The sequence below is a fragment of the Leguminivora glycinivorella genome, chromosome Z, assembly GCF_023078275.1.
Source record: "Leguminivora glycinivorella isolate SPB_JAAS2020 chromosome Z, LegGlyc_1.1, whole genome shotgun sequence".
NCBI classification, from domain to species: Eukaryota; Metazoa; Arthropoda; class Insecta; order Lepidoptera; family Tortricidae; genus Leguminivora; species Leguminivora glycinivorella.
The window spans coordinates 38,221,427-38,241,066 of NC_062998.1; the positions used below are offsets into that span (position 1 = coordinate 38,221,427).

At 36.7% G+C, this 19,640-nt stretch overlaps 1 protein-coding gene across 2 annotated transcripts in view; it reads left to right on the forward strand.

The window, feature by feature from the left end:
* The window catches only part of LOC125241096, a 42,479-nt gene that overhangs the window by 11,655 nt on the left and 11,184 nt on the right, over positions 1-19,640 (forward strand). For both annotated transcript variants that reach the window (XM_048149411.1, XM_048149412.1), the window contains exon 2: positions 16,280-16,346. In XM_048149411.1, the coding sequence (XP_048005368.1) occupies positions 16,280-16,346 (67 nt within the window). The remainder of the gene's footprint in view (positions 1-16,279; positions 16,347-19,640) is intronic.

Here is a 19,640-nt window from a genome sequence, read left to right on the forward strand (position 1 = left end):
TGTACACATATTTAAAGTTACATACAGGTCGCTATGTACATGAGTGTACCAATCAAGTTTTTGTATGAGAGTTGCAGTTGTTGAGTCTCCTCAATTTTGCTTTTTTCTAATTTCAGACCGGGCTCCAATGGCGTGGATACTGGTTTACAGTCTTCCATTCTAAATTTCTTAAGAGTGTCTTCAATGAACTTTTCTTGGTTTATTTTTATTTCGTTCTTCTTATATGACAAATCTATGCCGATAAGCCTCTTTGGTCTTCCCATATCTTTCAACTCGAATTTGGAATTTAGTAGGTATTTGACTTCATTTAGTATCTTTGGACTTGAGTAGGCAATTAGTAGATCGTCGACATAAATTACTATTATGACTTTAGCTCCTCTTTTCTCTAGTACGTATACACATGGGTCAGCCTCTGATGCTTTAAATCCAATGTGTTTTAATTCTGTGTCGAGCTTCTTGTACCACTGCCTCCCTGCCTGCTTGAGTCCATAAAGTGCTTTAATAAGGCAGCATACTTTCTCTTTTGGAGTATTCTTTATTTCTATCAGCATGTCCATTGTCTTATTGAAGATGGTTAAATCATCTTTTGTACTTTCTTCGACCATAATTTCTGTCAGATAATCTTCTAGGTAGTCTGGGTATTTCATAACGATTTGTTCTTTCAGTTCTCCATTTAGGTATGCCGTTGTTACGTCCATCTGGTTCAACTGTAACCCTTCTTCCATAGCAATGCCAATGACAGATCTGATCGAACTTAATTTCGCAACGGGAGCGTATGTTTCGTTGTAGTCGATTCCTGGTCTTTGTGTGAAGCCCCTTGCAACAAATCTTGCTTTTCTAGTGACGCTGTTATCGGGTCCGATTTTATTTCTAAGTAGGTACCATTTTATAATCTACAACTTTCATATCTTTGGTTTTCTTTCCGATTTTCCATGTCCCGTTTTTGACATGTGCTCTTATTTCAGCTTTTATCGCGTCATGCCAGTATTCGTCATTTTCATTTTCGTCAAAGAGGTTGCTTGTCTCTGTGAGCATGACTTTTTTCTCTGTCACCTAGTATGAAGTCTTTCCACCATGAAGGTTTTCGCCGTTCTCTTTGGGGCCTCCCATTCTCGGGTATCTGCCTCTCGTTCTCAGGTATCTGCCTCTCGTTCTCAGGTATCTGCCTCTCGTTTTCAGATATTAGCCTCTCGTTTTCAGGTATCTGCCTTTCGTTTTCAGGCATCTGAATCTCGTTTTCGGGCATCTGAATCTCGTTTTCGGGCATCTCAGCAAACTCTGGAGCATCATCAAAGTTGTCTGCTTCTTCTGGCTCGTCCTCTTGAATGGGATCTGTTGCATTGTGCCTGTTTTGTTGAGCTGATATCACTGGAATTTTGAGGGGATCTTCATGCCTGTGATCCGTGACTTCTACCTCTATATGTCGTCTGCCATGACTATTCTGATGTTTATTTCTGTTTCCTCTTTCAGATTTCTTTGTGTTGCGCTCCTCTTCGCGTACGAGGTCTTCATAGCTTGTATTTTCGTCTTTAAAGTACATTTTCTCTATGACCTTGATATCCCTGCTTATTACCACGTCGTCATCTTCGGGTATGTAGATTCTGTAGCCTTTAGAGGTCAACGAGTATCCCACAAATACACCCTCTTTGGTTTTTTGTGTCAGTTTTCCTAGTTTGTTCTTTTTCAAAACGAGGGTCTTTTTTTTTTTTGAGGGTCTTTCTGCCAAAAACGTGAAGATGGTTTCCAGGTTTTATTCATCCATTTCGTGAACGGTATGGTGCCATTTAATGCTTTTGAAGGGCTACGGTTTATAAGGTAATTTGCGTAGATACCGCTTCTGCCCAGAGTTTTTGGGGAGCATTGGCTTCTATCAACAGACATCTGGTTTTATCTAATAAGGAACGATTCTTCTTTTCGCTTATGCCGTTCATTTGGGGCGTGTAAGCAGTGGTCAATCTTCTTTGAATGCCATGCGATGCGAGAAAGTTGTCAAATTCCTTGTTGCGGTATTCTGACCCGTTATCAGATTGCAGGTGTCGAATTTTCTTGTTATGGAGCGTTTCAACTTCGTTTTTGTAAGTTTGGAAACATTTGAATACGTCGCTTTTCTTCTTGATGAAGTATACGTAGCAGTATCGAGTATAATCATCTATGAATGTGACGTAGTATCTTGAGCCTGTCAGTGACTCACATTCGAAGGGTCGACGTCACTGTGTATAATTTCTAGCGGTTGCGTCGTATAAAGATCATCATGTCTTGTGAAAGGTAATCTTGACATCTTGCCTTTGATGCATGTCTCGCAGGTATTTAATTTTTCTTTACGTAGGTTCAATCCGTACATAAGGTTGTCTGCGACCATCTTGTTAAGATCTCTTTCATTTATGTGACCAAGTTTTAAATGCCACTCCATGATGTCAGAAAGCCCTTTTTGCGTGTAGTTTGCAGTTGCTTCTTTCTTGAATTTAAGGTAGTACGATTCGTCTCTTCTCTGTGCTTTCAGTAATATTTTGCCATTCTTCTGTGTGATGAGAGCTTTATCTTTGTCGAAGATGACTTTAAATCCTTTGTCTGTGATCTTTCCAACAGACATTAGGTTTACTGATACATCAGGAACGAATAAGGTGTCGTCTATATTGTAACCATCACCTTTTTCTGTTTTGACTGTTACTCTTCCTTTTCCTTCAATATTACTCGTGTGTTTTCTTGATGCCAACTTAAGCGCGCCGTTTTTGGGGGTTATTTTAGAGAATTTAGATTTGTCGCCGCAAATGTGGGAAGAACAGCCGCTGTCTAAACACCAAATATCTTCTCCGGTGCTTGAATTTGCGGTACTCAGACAAACGTTGAAGTTGCTAGTCTGGTTTCTTTTCATCTTCTCATTTGAAGTCTTCTTTTTGCTCCAACATGCCTCAGTAGTGTGACCTTTCTTTTTGCAGCTCTTGCAGTACGGTTTCGAGTTCTTTTTCTTGAAATGGTACGCTTCGGAGTGCTCTGGTTGTTCACTACCACTCCTGGCCTGATATTCTTCTAGAATTTTTACCTTCAGGTCATCAGGATCGGGCAGGGCGTCTCTTGATTCAATCGCGATGCGAAAGTTTTCAAATGTAGTTGGCAAACTGTAGAGTAGCATTATGCTGAGCAATTCCGATGGTATTTTTATGTCCATGTCGGCTAGCTTATCCACGATATCCATGAAATTATTTAAGTGATCACGAATATCTTCATTTGTGGTCATCCGTTTTAGAACCAATTGTTTTAGCAAGGTTGCTTTACTCGCAGGGCCGGTGCTTTGATAAATCGCTTTTAATTTGTCCCACACGGCTTTTGATGACGTGCAGATCTTCACTTGTTTTAGTTCGGAAGGTGACAGCAAAAGAAAAATTTCATTTCCCTATTTTCCGATTTCCTCTTTAGTACTTGATACGACATGACACCGGCCTTCTCCTTGAGCTGGTCAACAAAACTCCTCCTGGGTCTTCCGCGCCCTCTTCTTCCTAGCGGTCCCTTGAGCGTCGTTGTAACCGGATTCTACCGTATATTTCAAACTATATTTTTTAAAAGAAAGGTAAAATGGAGATCTTGGTTTTCTTACATCAATTGCTTGTATTACAAGGGGCTCTGGGAGCTGTAGACCTTCGCGCATGCCTAGAAAACACAACTGTCGAATCACATTCAAACCACACAAGCCTTTTTTTAGCAATTTCCGCATTTACAAAATTTCCAAAAACTGGATAAAAATGATCTTCATCGTGCAAGTAATACCTGCTACGATATCATCAACATCAGAATTCTTAAAGATAATGGTAATTATTGCATAGTACGGCCATTTACTAAAAATCCTCAAAACCGGTTAATAACCGGTTAACCGGTTTTGAAGGAAAAGTCTCGGTTATTAACCGGTTTTTGCATACCCTAGATATAACGTGCCTGTCCAAAGTCCGAACTGAAATGATATCAGATTGCTTTCGAAAATCTCGAGTTATTTACTAGGAATGTCATGTTGCTAAAGCAGCACCCCACACATTCATATACCGCTGTATATTGTGAAAACTGAATGGAAAATACTAACAACATTCCATATGAAAAGATCAACTACCGATACTCTATTTAAGACGAGCTAATGCTACAACTTCTTAGTATTTGTCCATTGGAGGTGTAAACGGAGTAAAGCGCCAGGCTAATACATTTCTTCATAATGTATAACAAAGAATTGTTGTCTTTCGTTATGTTCATGACACTTCGATTAAGTAAGGTAAGCTTGGATATATGTATTTGAAGTCAATTAGGCATATTCTTGCTATGATTTTGTTAAGAAGTTAGTAAGTACATACATCTGCCCAAGGCACAATCCCGCAGCATTTCGTGGCAGTTTTCGTTACGCTGCCACGAAGTTCTGGAGCAGTCTTCCACCACCTATTTGGGAGAGTGGAATTTCATGATGACAGTGACAAAGTTTCATTTTGATATTAAATCTATGAAAAAGTCATTTCTGCCAATACATTAATAGTTTTTTTACATGCATTTTTTGCAAAATTTCAGAAGGGAACCCTCAACCCTACTTTGGGGCGAGTTGTTCCATGTGTGAGTAGAAATAAAATATGACAATAATATTGGTTTCTTTTAAATAATTCACACATTTTTAAAGATACGTTTATTGTGTGTTAATCCAATAGTATTAACTATTAAAAACAACAACAACAAAACATTACTTGTTACATTTAGATAAACATTTTGTGTCGGGAAACTAAAATTGGGATCTATCAGCTTATATACGTAGGTAGTATCTGGGGGCACGTAGTATCTGGGGGCACGGCAGTGCCCCCGCCAAGTCGAGCGCGAAGCATACCATACCATACCATCCTTTACTGGAACCATTTCGCCGCATTTTCAGGCCCCTTTTTGAGAACCTCTGGATAAGACCAGAACGCAGAAATTTAGTTCCGAAGTTAAGCGAAAGCAAAGTTTCGCATTTATAACACTAATACACTCACTCATGATCATCAGAAAAGAACTAGTACTTCCCATTAACTCAGAGAGCTGAAATTTGGTACAGAGTTAGGGTTTAATGGCCACATAAAGGGAAAACTAAAAAAACCGGCCAAGAGCGTGTCGGGCCACGCCCCGTAGTTTTCCGTATTTTTTGTAACTAACTAACTGTAAACTGTTCTACCTATCAAGTTCAAAATAATTTTCCTAGAAAGTCTTTATAAAGATCTACCTTTGTGATTTTTTTCATATTTTTTATACTTATGGTTCAAAAGTTAGAGGGTGGGGACGCAATTTTTTTAACTTTTGGAGCGATTATTTCCGAATATATTAACAATATCAAAAAATGATTTTAGTAAACCCCTATTATTTTTTTAATACCTATGTAACAATATATCACACGTTAGGGTTGAAATGAAAAAAAAAAAACACTCCCCACTTTACGTGTAGGGGGGGGGGGATATCTTTAAATATGTCCGAGTCTCACGGGAGTTTTATAGTTAAAAATCGCAGTAAGGAACCTTAGACTTGGCACGACTTTGTCTAGATTTCATTACTTTTTAGAGATAAACATAAACAAGCAGCTCATCGAGATTTGGCTAGTTTTTTACAGCATGTTTTTGGTGGGATTATATTTTTCCAAAAGTTTGTCAGTATAGTGAGACTGGTCAAGAGTTACACGACGTTGGCTCTGGGTTACCCTCATCTCGAGGCAATCCTGGACATAACCCAGACCGTAAACATCTTCTTCAGGTCATTTTTGAATTTTGTTTTCAAGCTTTCACTCTTTGACAGGATGAAGAAGTCGTCTACGAATTGCTACAACTAGAAAGTCGTTGTTATGTCTTGTGTAGTACATGCAGTGCTCAGTTGATGCTTGAGTAAGCGACAAGGTAGCCATGGCTTCGCATACCTTCTTGTTCATATGAGACTTCTTTAGACTACTTATTATTTTCTGGGCCCATGACCTCTTAATATTTGAGGAAAATGCAGAGATAAAAAGGAATAGAATTTATTTACAGAAAATAATGCGACCACATTAGTGTAGTTCAGTAAGAAAAGTGAAGGAAGATAATATGACAGTTATAAAAAATATGTTAGTGTTAGAAATACTAATAGTATAAATCTTAGTAAAAAGGTTCAACAGGTAGCGCCAAAAATTCCCGGCCTGACATGTTTAGACTTGCTTAATAAAAATCCAACTAGTGCTAACGAATAGTGAAATACCTCTAATCGTCACAATAGTACATTACGATACAAGTACGTAAAAAAGGAAGTTCGAAACGAGTGGCGATAAATTAAAACACGACCGAAGGGAGTGTTTTAAATCGACACGAGTTACGAATTTCCTTTTCGCACGTGTATCGTACGACGTTTTTCAGTACAGATAGCCCTCCGAAGTTTCGACCTGCCATATAATGAACCACTTCTCGCACTAGTGCGTAAAAAAACGACCATCTGTACTGAAAACGTTGTTTACGAGTTTATTCGTGCTTCAACTATTTTGTTGTAAAAGTAATTTACAAAAAATGTCGACCGAATCAAAAATTTAATATCGTGCAGTCATAAAGATTTTAACAAAAGAAGGAAGTACTCCACAAGAAATTAAGAAAAGATTAGACGGTGTGTACGGGACTGCTGGACCTTCATACTCGACTGTGAAAGAGTGGGGTACGAGTCCCTAGAAGATGAAGGGCGTCCTGGTCGTCCGGCCGATTTTAAAGAACCCAACACCACCATAAATGCGACTTATTATTTTACACTCTTAACTACACTTAGGCAAAAAAATCGTGAGAAACGTAGAGGAATGCTCAGTAAATGAGTGCGCCTGTTGCACGACAATAAGCCTGTGCACACTGCGAGTGTAGTCCAAATTGCAAGCTTCTAACAACTTGATCATCCACCTTATAGACCGGATATGGCCCCGACTATTATATATTTCGTGACCTGAAAAAATCCTTACATGGACGCAATTTTAGCACTGATGAGGAGTTAAAAGTTGCAGTGACCGATTTTTTGACTCCAAGGATACGACTTATTTTTATAAAGGCATAGAGCTGCTTATCTCGTGTTGTACTAAGTGTATTGAAATAGGCGGTAATTACTTAGAAAAATAAATTATTTTCATGAATCCATCTATTAGTTTTTCTACTCAGGCCGAGAACTTTCGGCGCTACCTACGTACCTTGTTAGCTTAATAATAGGTACTTTAAGATAGTAATTAGGATACGTCACACCAGCAGATGGTTGAGACAATGAAGTACCAAGTACTTTGCAACAAGCTTGCAACAAGCAGTGCGCGTCATTCGCCGTTTTGCTGTCTTGCCATGTAGCAATCTCTTCCAAAGCGCTACAGATTTTTGGGGGGTTATCTTCTTGAAATTGAAAATTTTCTTAATTTTCGTCATGTCTCTCAGCCCAACGTGTTTTACAGATTTACTGAATTACTAGATGTTGTGTAAAAATCTCATCCATTTTTGCGGACGCATTAGCAAATGCTACATACAACCTTCTTCAATATGACGTTTGATAGAATAAAATGGAGTAATTTTCTGCTTTTTTCACGTTAACTATAATTTCCTCTTGGATTATTTCTTTGCAAATATCAATTAACTCATTTTAGCTACTTGTACTAATGTAATAGAGCTCCAACTCTCAAAATGGTGCAGTAGTTTTATGTCACCAGATTATACTCTAGAATTCTTAATCTAAGAAGAGCTCTGAAGTTGCTTTTATCAGCCAACACTCTCCCTATCTTCTTTATCCAACAATTTGCGATCGTTGCGGTGGCCACGTAGTGGTATTGCTTAATATACTTTGGTGCCAAAAAAAAAAGATTGTATTGACAATTAGTTGTAAGCGTTGTCTATTTTCGATAACTTGAGCCATTTTTTGGGTACCTTCAACAGCTAGTGCATGGTATTGATTTCGTTGGTGTGTTATCAAGATACCACTTTCGCCTAGCAAGTCATCAAAAGCTTTTAGTGTTGCGATCGTTGCGGTGGCCACGTAGTGGTATTGCTTAATATACTTTGGTGCCAAAAAAAAAAGATTGTATTGAAAATTGGTTGTAAGCGTTGTCTAATATTTTCGATAACTTGAGCCATTCTTTGGGTAGCTTCAACAGCTAGTTCATGGTATTGATTTCGTTGATGTGTTATCAAGATACCACTTTCGCCTAGCAAGTCATCGAAAGCTTTTAGTGTTCGTTTCGTTTAGGTTCCTTTACAAATAATTTTAAAGTTGTTTTTCTACTCCAGCACTTAAATCTGTCAATTAGATTATTGTCAGCGGTATCCAAATTAAGTTCATTTGAGTAACGATAAGAAAGTCTATTTGTCTATAGGTTCATATGATAACTGCTGAGCAGTATTCATATGAATATAGGAGTTCTGTTAATTTTTTTTTAAAAGCACAACTTCCATTCATCAGGTATGTTTTCATTTGCAGTAATAAGTAACTTTTAATAAATAATAAAATATTTAGGTTCATAATTTAAATCAAGATGAAAAAATAAACTGAAATGCGTTTTACATATTAGATATTGCAAAACAAAGGTAAAAATCATAAGTTTATCCAATAATGTTCCATTCCACATTTAAATATTCTTGAACGCAACCACATTTTTCGTAATTGAAAACCGGCTTATTTTCTATTTCTCTTGTCTATGGTATGTTTGACATTTGTAAACTTTTGACGGAAGTATTTGAACTATTTCGGTGTTGTGTAGTTTGTTTTAATTCGACGTTATTGTGCAAAAACTTAAGTAATTATGAGTGATTCTGGTGAACAATATACTTCCGAAGAAATCAAGGCTATGGCGCTCAAAGAGACTGACAATTTGTTACCTGAAAAGTCGATAAAGCGTACCAAAAATGGTATGAATTATGATTGTTTTGCAATGGAAATTGCAAAAATATGTTTCAACTTTCTCTGTTGTTGGCATATTTTGAATAATTGTGCAACAAGTTCTCGCCATCAACATTGTGGACAGAATATAATAGTTAAGATCCACACAAATATTCCCATTCATTATATGAAGTAGGTAAGCAACCCATTTTATTATTCTCGAATAGGTATGTATTTGGCTGTCGTAGAAAAAGTATAGTATACAATCGTAACATTATGAAGGCTATAAAAGTCTCGTACCTTACTTAGGCCACTCGGCAAGCCTCGTGACCTAACCGCGGTACTCAACTTTTATAGCCTTCATAACGTTACCGTTATATAATATACTATTTTGTTTGTATACCACTTCCAGAGTCTTCTGCAAACAGAACACAATATTTACAATAAAACCCCTGTTCTTTGTGCGACAAATAAACCAGTGAAACGCGGCGAACCTTGCCCCTGGCGCCAATTTCGACCTTCTTGACTGACGTACCTATTATTCCTAATCAATGCAACTTTGACCAATGAGCGAAATATTAAGCGTATACTTCAGTTATTTATTTGGCGTGTAGGTATTTGCTAATACCGATCGATTGTATTGGTCGTCATTTTAGGGCCCCAGAAAGTGTTTTTACTTTTCTACTTAGGCAGTCCAAAGCTTCGGCGCTCTCATACTTTTTAACCGTCGCCTCATATCTCAAGAAGGACGGTTATCAAGTCGTCTGTATGTTTTTTTTTTTTTTTTTATGTTTGTTCTTCGATATCTCCGTCGTTACTGGACCGATTTTGAAATTTTTTTTTTGATTGAATGTATATGCATACAGATTGGTCCCATTTTTCTCAGAACCCAGTTCTGATGATGGGATCCTGGAGAAATCGAGGGACCTCCTCAAATCTGAAAGGCATACATATGGTGATTTTTGTGTTTTTAAAGGAACAGCATGCATTTAGGTACGGAACAGTGACATTTGGTGCAGTGGAACTGCTGATGATGGCCAGAACGGAACTCTTCAAATCTGAACGGCACGCTTATAGTGACTTTGGTATTTTTATACGAACAGCATGCACTTTCGTCCAGAACAGTGACATTTGGTGCAGTGGAATTTCTGATGATGGTCAGAACCGAACTCCTCAAATCTGAACGGCACGCTTATAGTGACTTTGGTATTTTTATAAGAACAGCATGCACTTTCGTCCAGAACAGTGACATTTGGTGCAGTGGAATTTCTGATGATGGTCAGAACCGAACTCCTCAAATCTGAACGGCACGCTTATAGTGACTTTGGTATTTTTATAAGAACAGCATGCATGTCCAGAACAGTGACATTTAGTGCAGTGGAATTGCTGATGATGGCCAGAACCAAACTCCTCAAACCTGAACGGCCCACTTATAGTGCTTTGGTATTTTTGTAAGAAAAGCATGCATTTAAGTTCAGAACAGTGACATTTATTTAGTTATGTTTGTTAAGCATAAGTTTTGAAGTCAAAGTTTGTCAAGCTTCGATTTCTTATAATATAATCGGATTCATGAGGAATTGAGGAAACTCTTCAAACCTTAACGTTATACGTATATTCATTTGTGTTGCCATCTAATAATTAAAGCATTAAAGCAGCATTTCTACATAATCCAACATTCGTAGTACCAGAACCCGAAAGGCGACGGTTTTTTTTTCTTAAAAATTATTTTAATTTATTTATAACAAGAGAGACTTAAGTACGACTATTTTATATAATACAATTCAGCCAAACTGAGGACAGTTTGTTGGCGGCTAAAGTCGGATGAAGTCCGATACTTGCGGCCGTAAGCCGGCATCATTTTTAAAGACATAAGCGATGCAACGCGAGCGCCTGAAGGAGCTCGCATACAATATGAGAGTTGGCCGAAGCCCGCCGTACGCAGTAAAAACCTGCCGCCTTTGGCGCCCTCGTACGCCATTGGGACGCCGTTCTCAGTTTTTGCCCCCCTCGAAAAATGTCTTGATCCGGCACTGAAACTTGTCAAGGTGCGACCTCCGTGCATATTTTCTTGTTTCCCTTTTTTTGTTCACAACACAACGCAATGGGGAAATATATGATTTGGGAGGTAGCCAATGGTTTTCAAGCAACATAGCTTTTGTTGTATCATCAACAGTTTTTTTCTAAATATCATCCAATATCTCAGGAAAATATTGATTCAGGAAGTGAAAGCTTCATTTTCTTAACATCGGAAGACGATGTATGTATGTATATGCTATCGGCGTTCATTAATAAATATTATTAGGTTTTATACTTTATAGTAACCATCGTAACCTTAGGTTTAGTATAACTGTAGCTGAAGATGTAAAAGCATTAGAAGAGCAGCACACCCATTTACCATTACCATCTGAGTATTTAGTATACTTAGGTACCTATATTTTTCAAATCTTCATCAATATCAAATTTTGCTTTCTTTGTGAGAAATGAGTCCATGTTTCTAAACCTTGTTCCTTAGAGTCAGCCTGCAAAAGAAAAAATATGCAAAAATCCATGCAAAATACTTTTATTTTATTCACATAAGTAAATATTCTATAAGACCGATATATTGCGATAAGACCGCCTGTTGTTTACCTTTGTTCGTGTCGCTTCCTTGTTTTGTATTGTTGTTTTTTATCAAGGTGTGCAATAAAGAGTATTATTGTATTGTATTGTATATTCTTTATTGCACCATTTTACATGTAAAAAAATACAGAATGTTGAGTTAGAATATAACTAGGTAACAACAGGCGGTCTTATCGCTAAAAAGCGATCTCTTCAACCTTAGGGTAGCTGGAAAAACGGAATAGAAACAAAAGCTAACAGGCAGTGCAATAACAAAAATATAGAGAAAAACAACACAAACACACATACGTGCCGAACACATAAATAAATATACCTTACATACACATAATCCATACATACATACATACATACATAAATACAATACATAAAAATGGCCACATAAGATTGAGATAGATTTTATAATTTAAGCTGATTTTTGAGAATTGGAAGAGACTTTGCTAGTCTTAATTCTACTGCTAAGGAATTCCACAACCATACAGCCTGGAAGGTAAAAGAGTTGCTATAGAATTTAGAAGTAGATGGTGGAGGAGCAAGAATATGAGTTTGAGAACATCTGATAGAAGAGAGAAACTTGAAACGCTCTTAGACATAAAGATAATAATAATGCCAAAAAGAAGGGCGAGTACATGAGAGTCCCGGCGGGCGACGAATAGGGATTTACACTAGATTTAGATATTACACTAGATGACAAAAGTTGTTGTTTATCTGCTGAAACAGGGAAGGATGCGTTAGGATATGTAAATATAGGTGCAAAAGTGTCCCAATGTTACTATCTAGTTAATAATAATTATAGTGGTACAAATTGCAACCAAAACGACGGAGTAGTAGTATATATCAAGACCAACTTAAATATATCAGTTGAAGAACCTGATATCTCAGACTGTAGTCGTCTAACAATTAAAATCGGCACAGATCTTGCCATAATTGCCTTATACAGACCACCTTCTTTTAGAAATACAAATAGCTTTATCGAGTCCCTCGATGTCTATTTGGGATCCCTAAAATCTTTTAAAACTACTGCACTAATAGGGGACATAAACATTAATATTCTACCGGAGAATAGCGACCCCATGTCGCAAAACTATTTGAATCTATGTTCATTTCATGGAATGCTTCCCGCCCACATGCTTCCAACACACAAAAGCGGCTCTTGTTTGGACCATATCATGCTTAAAACAGTTTACCCCGCTCTTACAATCGTTACCAATTCTACAGTTACCGACCATAATGCTGCACTTCTGACCCTCTTTCGTAAAACACATAAAAACACGAGTAAGCAACTTTTTGCGTCTAGATTAAATAAAAACAAGCTAGAAAATGACTTACGTAACATTGACTTTGGCCCAGTTTATAATTCTACTGACGTAAATAGTAGCATGTCATACCTCATTAAAATGACACAACAAGCAATTTTGAACAACACAACAAAGATACGTATTAAAAATAACCTTTATAACATAAAACCATGGATAACACCAGGACTTGTGCGATGCATGAGACACAGAGACAAACTGCATTTAAAAGCCAAATCGAATCCACATAACTTAACAATACAGTTAACGTATAAAAGATATCGAAATTTCTGCAACGACATTCTAAAAAAGGTTAAAAACAGTTATGACCAGGCACAACTGCAGAAGGCGGGAACAAATAGTAAATTACTCTGGAAATGTATAAAAACCATAACATATACAAGCTCACAACGAGAGTCAACTTCAAATTTATTAAGTATATTACCATCGCAACTATCATCTGTTAATCACGTAAACAAGTATTTTGTAAATATCGGACAAGATCTAGCCAATAAAATCCAAAGCACTTCGCCTCAAATGCAACATGATCCAGCATGCTCAGATAACGATCAAAATCAAACAAAATCATTTGTACTACTAAATACGGACGAATTGGAAGTAGAAAGAATGATAATGAGCCTAAGAAACGACTCTGCAGTTGGCTGGGATGGCATTTCAAATAAATTTTTAAAGCAATATAAGCATTTACTGCTCCCTCACTTAACATACATTTTCCAAAGATGCCTCACTGAGGGGATCTTTCCCAAATGCCTAAAAAAATCTCTAATCATTCCAATTCACAAATCTGGCAACAAAGACCAAATATCCAATTACAGACCTATTTCTTTATTACCCTCAACATCTAAAATATTAGAAAAAATTATTAATAATAGAATCATTCAATATCTAGAAAAAAATAAGTTATTGTCGAAAACCCAGTTTGGTTTTAGATCTAATTTATCAACCGGCGATGCAGTACATGAGCTAACAGATTACTTGGTCCAGGAACTGGATAAAGGAAACCAGACAATAGGAATATTTCTTGATCTTGCCAAAGCATTTGATACAGTTTCCATTCCCATACTTCTGCAGAAACTCGAAAAACTAGGTTTTAGAGGTACTCAGCTCATGCTACTTACAGACTACCTAAACGAACGTGAGCAATGCGTAAAAATCAATGACGTTATTAGCGCAGATATGAAAACTACACATTATGGAATTCCACAAGGAAGTTGCTTATCCAGCACTCTATTTTTAGTGTATATAAATGACCTTTGCAATCTAAAAATGCAGAATGGAAAAATCATCTCCTACGCTGATGACACTGCCCTACTTTTTTCCGCGAAATCAACACAACAAGTCTATGAGTATGCACAACGTGGTTTTCAGAAGGCCACTCAATGGCTAGGTACAACGTCACGTACTAACTCTCAACTCAGCTAAAACTAATTATATAAAATTTAACATGCGCAAAAATAACCTCGACACAAATAATTACAAACTATACGCCCATTACAACTGTACAAGCCTTGAAATCAACCGATGCACGTGTCCTGAAATAGCTATTACAAAAAACACTAAATATTTGGGTATTATAATCGATGAAACTCTCTCTTTCAAAGACCACGTCGAAAAATTGTGCAGTAGAGTGCGCAAGCTGATATATGTTTTCAAAAAACTACGAACAGTCGCGTCAACTCAACTAATCAAACAAGTTTATTATGCGATATGTCAGTCGGTGATCACATACTGTATTTCCTCTTGGGGCGGACTAGCTAAAACTACTCTTCTCAACCTAGAAAGAGCCCAGAGAGCCGTTCTAAAGGTAGCTACTTTCCGCCCATTCCTCTTCCCATCTAACCTTCTTTACAAGTCCTTTGGGGTCCTTACTGTTAGACAATTGTTTATTTTGAACATTGTATTAAAACAGCACGCCGCAACCCCGTACAACACTGAACATACTAACAAGAGGCGCAAAGATATTGTTTGTCAACAAAACATTCATAGGAAATATGCCTTTTCTATGAGATTTTTCATCGCTCTAGGTCCTTTTTTATATAACAAGCTTAATGCAATTTTAGATTTATACTCACTTAGCTACACGAAGTGTAAGGAAACTCTCCGAAAAGCCCTCCAAAATATGACGTACGAAGACACAGAGAATCTACTATTAGTTATAAAATGAATATATAGATAGGTAATAGGTAGGTCTAAACACACATTGAGATAAATAAGATTATTAATATATTATGTATAACAATGGTATTGATCTGCTAAAGCAAATAATAATGTAAATAGTTATATTATATAAATAACTTAAGTAGTGAAATGAATAAATGACAAATAAATACATTTTGTAAGTGAACATTAAAATTGAATTAAATTAAGTTTGAACCTTGTTTTGCCGTACCTCTCGCCTGAAACACAGGGTTTCCCTAGTTCGGGCAAATGTAAATCATCGATAATTTTAAGTATTTGTTGGATGTAATGTAAATATGCAATACTTGTTTTCAATAAAAATTATGTTTATGTTTATGTTTAATTAGATGATACTTAATACAATCTTTCTGGAATACTTATAGTGGTATTGTTTTCCCGAATCTTAATTCCCAATCTTTAATCTAAAGAATAAAGATGTTTTTCACCACACCAACGGGTAAAGGCTGCTGTTCGAAAATAGATAGCAAAATTGCATTTTATCCACAAGAGTGCAAAGTAATTTCATACAAATTTTAACTTGACTTGATGTCAAGCTGGCCGGTAGAAATTACCTACAAATGATGATTTTGAATCATAAATATTGAATAAATCTATAGATTTGATTTAGTTTGTTGTTTTATAGTCAGTATTTTGTTCGTGTTGGTGTGGTGAAAAATTTTGAGTTCACTCGGTGGCAAAGTTTGTTTAACCTTGGTGCCTTGAAACCGAGGGTTGCCCAAGATTCCACATTATGAACCACTCGCTACACTCGCGATTCAATATTGGCATCTATCGCTTGCTCGGATATCAATATTGGCACGTGCGGTTAATCAACAACTTTGCCCCCTTGTAAAACAAATATTTGTACTTTTTGTATTGTGCAATAAAGTTTAAATAAAATTATCTATTACATATTTAACAGTGGTTATACAACTTTGCACTTTTGTACAACCATGTTTATCGTCAACTCAGGATAAGATGTAATTCTAGTAAAATATACTGTATACAAATAAAAAAAAGTACAATGTGCAACAAGGGGAAGAAGTTGGATATTACTAAAGAGAGTAAATTGCGACGGCTGCTTGCCGGAGCGATTTAAAACATGATTTAAAGACTCGAGTTTTTAATATTCATACTCCCGTTACACACAATGTTTTTCATCACCCTTGCGATATAAAAAAAAAGTAAAACGATAAAAGAAAGTGAAATAAGGTACCTGCTAGAAATTTCATAACTCCCTTGGGAGAACGTTTTTTCTATAACTCCCGCTCCGCCTGCGTGCATAATCAAATTTAGTGTGCGAGTGGGATTCAGAAAACTTTGTTACGTTTCAGGGGGCCATACCGGGCACCTTCTTTTGGAGACCCCGATTGGGCATAGATTTGGCTATCCCTACTACAGGTAAGTACACACAAGTCACACAACTGACACAACACACTCTGTCACATATAAATACTGGCGGAGTTAAATATCTGAGTTTATGCAAATTATACGTACGACATCATAATATGCAACTCACTGACGCAAGTTTCAAAAAACCATAGTATGTACACTTGTATACGTTTGTTTATCTAAACCATTTAAAAATACCCAAGACCTGCCGCCAGACCTTCCTCACTTTCTCAAGGATGAAACTTTGAGATAATGTAGAGTAGGTATCGATGTTTAATGTCTGCATATTCGGCCCGTCGGCCATCTTTTTCTATAAGGTGTTTTTTTTAAATACACAACTGTCCTTAAATTGTCAAGGCTGATTTTTATATATGTGTTAGAACAGACTTTAATGTTTTGATAATCACAACACAAAGGTCGATATAATAATATGCGGAATACCGCGCCGTGTTAAATATTCCCACTATAGGGTTGCCTACGGATTGATATATGTGTCGCTTAACTTCAAACTTGGGTTAATCCATTTCGGCCGATTTCAAAAGTCCCCGAGTGCTGAGCGGTCCCCTTCGGCCGTGTACGTAACTGGTAACGAAGGAAGAAAAAATGACCTTTGTACGATACCGGTTTCGAATAAAGATTATTTTTTCTTCGTACGTAACCATAGTTACGAGAGAAGAAATTTTACATTTGAAATTATGAAAAAATACTATCTATTCCTCATACGTAACTGAGTCTAAATGTTTTAATCATCATTGAGCATCAATCTTCAAACTCCTTACTACCTGGCCATTTGATAAACTATTTTAATTGTCAATGTCCATTGGCAGTCACAGACTTAATGACTTTAACTGCTATGCTTTTACTGTCAAAACCCAGTCTTAAATTGATTTGCGAAACTTTTAATTCTTGTAAATATGAGTGACAGTGACAGATCGCCCAGAACCGGGACGAGTGGAAATCTAAGGGGGAGGCCTTTGCCCAGCAGTGGGACACAATATAGGCTTGTAATAATAATAATAATAATGAGTGACAGTGAAATACATTTCGTGAGTACACGGAGAGGAGTACACGTTTAAAAGTAAGGCCACCCCGGCCTTACTTTTAAACGGTTGGTCAATGGTCATACCATAGAAAAAAAAATTATACGAATGGTAATACGTACTGGCTCTGCACTAACAACAGCAGTGGCGGTTGCACAGGCAGTATCACTTTGTCTACGAGAAATAATACTGTTAAAAATAAAGAACACGCATGCAAACCAGACTTTGCAAATAATCGAGTTCTGAAAGAACTTGCCAAGCTAAAGGAAAGGACCAGCACTAATTTCGAATCCATACAAAAGCAGTATGATGACATGGTGTGGAAGCTAGAAAACGAAGGATTACATTTAATTGAAAAGATTTCCGAATTCAAAAGTGTCAAAACAGGCCTTTTTAATGAGCGAAATAAAGTTCTAGGTGTAAAAAAACTTCGGTATCTGTCCAGCCAGGAAGTCGTTATACCTGAGAAATTTCAAGACTTCTTATTAGCCGACTACAATGATGAAAATGACGGCAAGAGAATTATTTTGTTTTGCAATAAAAACGTGAGGGCATTAATTCCTAGTTTTAAGCACATTTTATCTGATGGCACGTTTAAAGCAAGCCCTAACACATTTAAACAGTTATACACAATTCATGGCCGCAAAGAAGGAGACGCGGCTGTTCATCCATTAATTTATTGTTTACTACCAGACAAAACTATTAAAACATATGAGATAGTATTTAGACTGATCAAGTCAATTTTTGACGATTGGCAACCAGAAAAAATAACTATAGACTATGAAATAGCTGCAATGAGGGCAATCCACAAAGTTTATCCCGGTATTTTAATCAAAGGATGTTTTTACCACTACAACCGATGCCTGTATCGCAAAGCGAAACAATTAAAAATTACCTCGAAAGTGAAGAGGAGGCACGTGGCCCGATGTGCTGGTTTAGCTCGTTTACCGAAACATTTTACTCATAGCGGTCATATGTTCATAATGAGCATGAGTCCATCTGGCGACGATGTTAAAAAGTTTGACAATTACTTTATAAAGCAATGGATAGCAGAAACGCCTTTTTCGAAAGATGTAATTGTAGTGAAGAAATAATGACCACAAATAATGTTGAAGGGTGGCATAGTAGATTAAATCGATATCTGGGCCGGAGTAAGCCCACTGTTTCTGCTTTACTAAATGTATTGTCTAAAGAAACAAAGTTAATGAATATTTTCAAAAAACATACTAAATAGTCTATGACTTATGTTGAAATAGATGAAGAAATAAATCGTTCCATAAAATTATTAAAACGGAACGAAATTAGTGTGGGCCACTGTTTGGAAATTATTTCCCCATATTAAGTATAATGTTGTCAAGGTTTAACGTATTTATGGCAAAGTAGAATTAGACCCAGAGCCCAGGCCCGCCAGACCTTCCTCAAATTCTCAAGGATGAAACTTTGGGACAATGTAGAGTTCATATCGGCGGTTAATGTGTGCATATTTTCTAGTTCGGCCCATCGGCCAATTTTTTGCTATCAAGTGATGAAGGTGAAAAAAAAAGTGCTTACTTTCCTTAAATTCTCAAGGCTGATTTTTATATATGTGTTAGAGCACGTTGTTAGAAATTGGTTATCATCAATGCCAGACCGTTTCCGCCGGCCATAACTTTGACCAGACGCGACAAAGTTGGCAAAAACGACTCTAACTTACCTCATTTTCTCAAGCCTGATTTTGATATATGATACGCAGGGACCTGTAACTAGACCGTTTGTAAGCAGCCAGACCAATCGGATGGACCCAACCATCCGCCAGACCGACTTAAAGTTTCGATATGAGCATTAGTAGAATTGAAATATTCCGGGTCTATAAAAGCTAAAAACTTGAATTTTCTACATTAAGCTACGTGTATATTGTATACTTGACGTAATAAGCGACTTTCAAAAATTTTACTTCTAAGGAAATAAAAAAATGAAAGTTTATATGTGGTGCAAGATTAATTTTAAGCTATGAATTTTATTTACACTGCGTAAGTACATGTGTATTTTATTATAAATTTAAAGAAGAAAAGTAAATTAAATTTTTTTTTCGGTCGTCGAACAAGGTGGTTTAAAATTAGTTTTAAGATCGATCTTTTTTAATTTGTGGGCGAGGGACCTCACACTATGTATAAAGGCACTATGTGTATGTTGCATATAATGTCAAATCCCTCGCATACTACAAAAGTTATTTAAGCATTTATATAAGTTCAGTTAAAATGAGGTGGAAAGTATAAGTGTATAT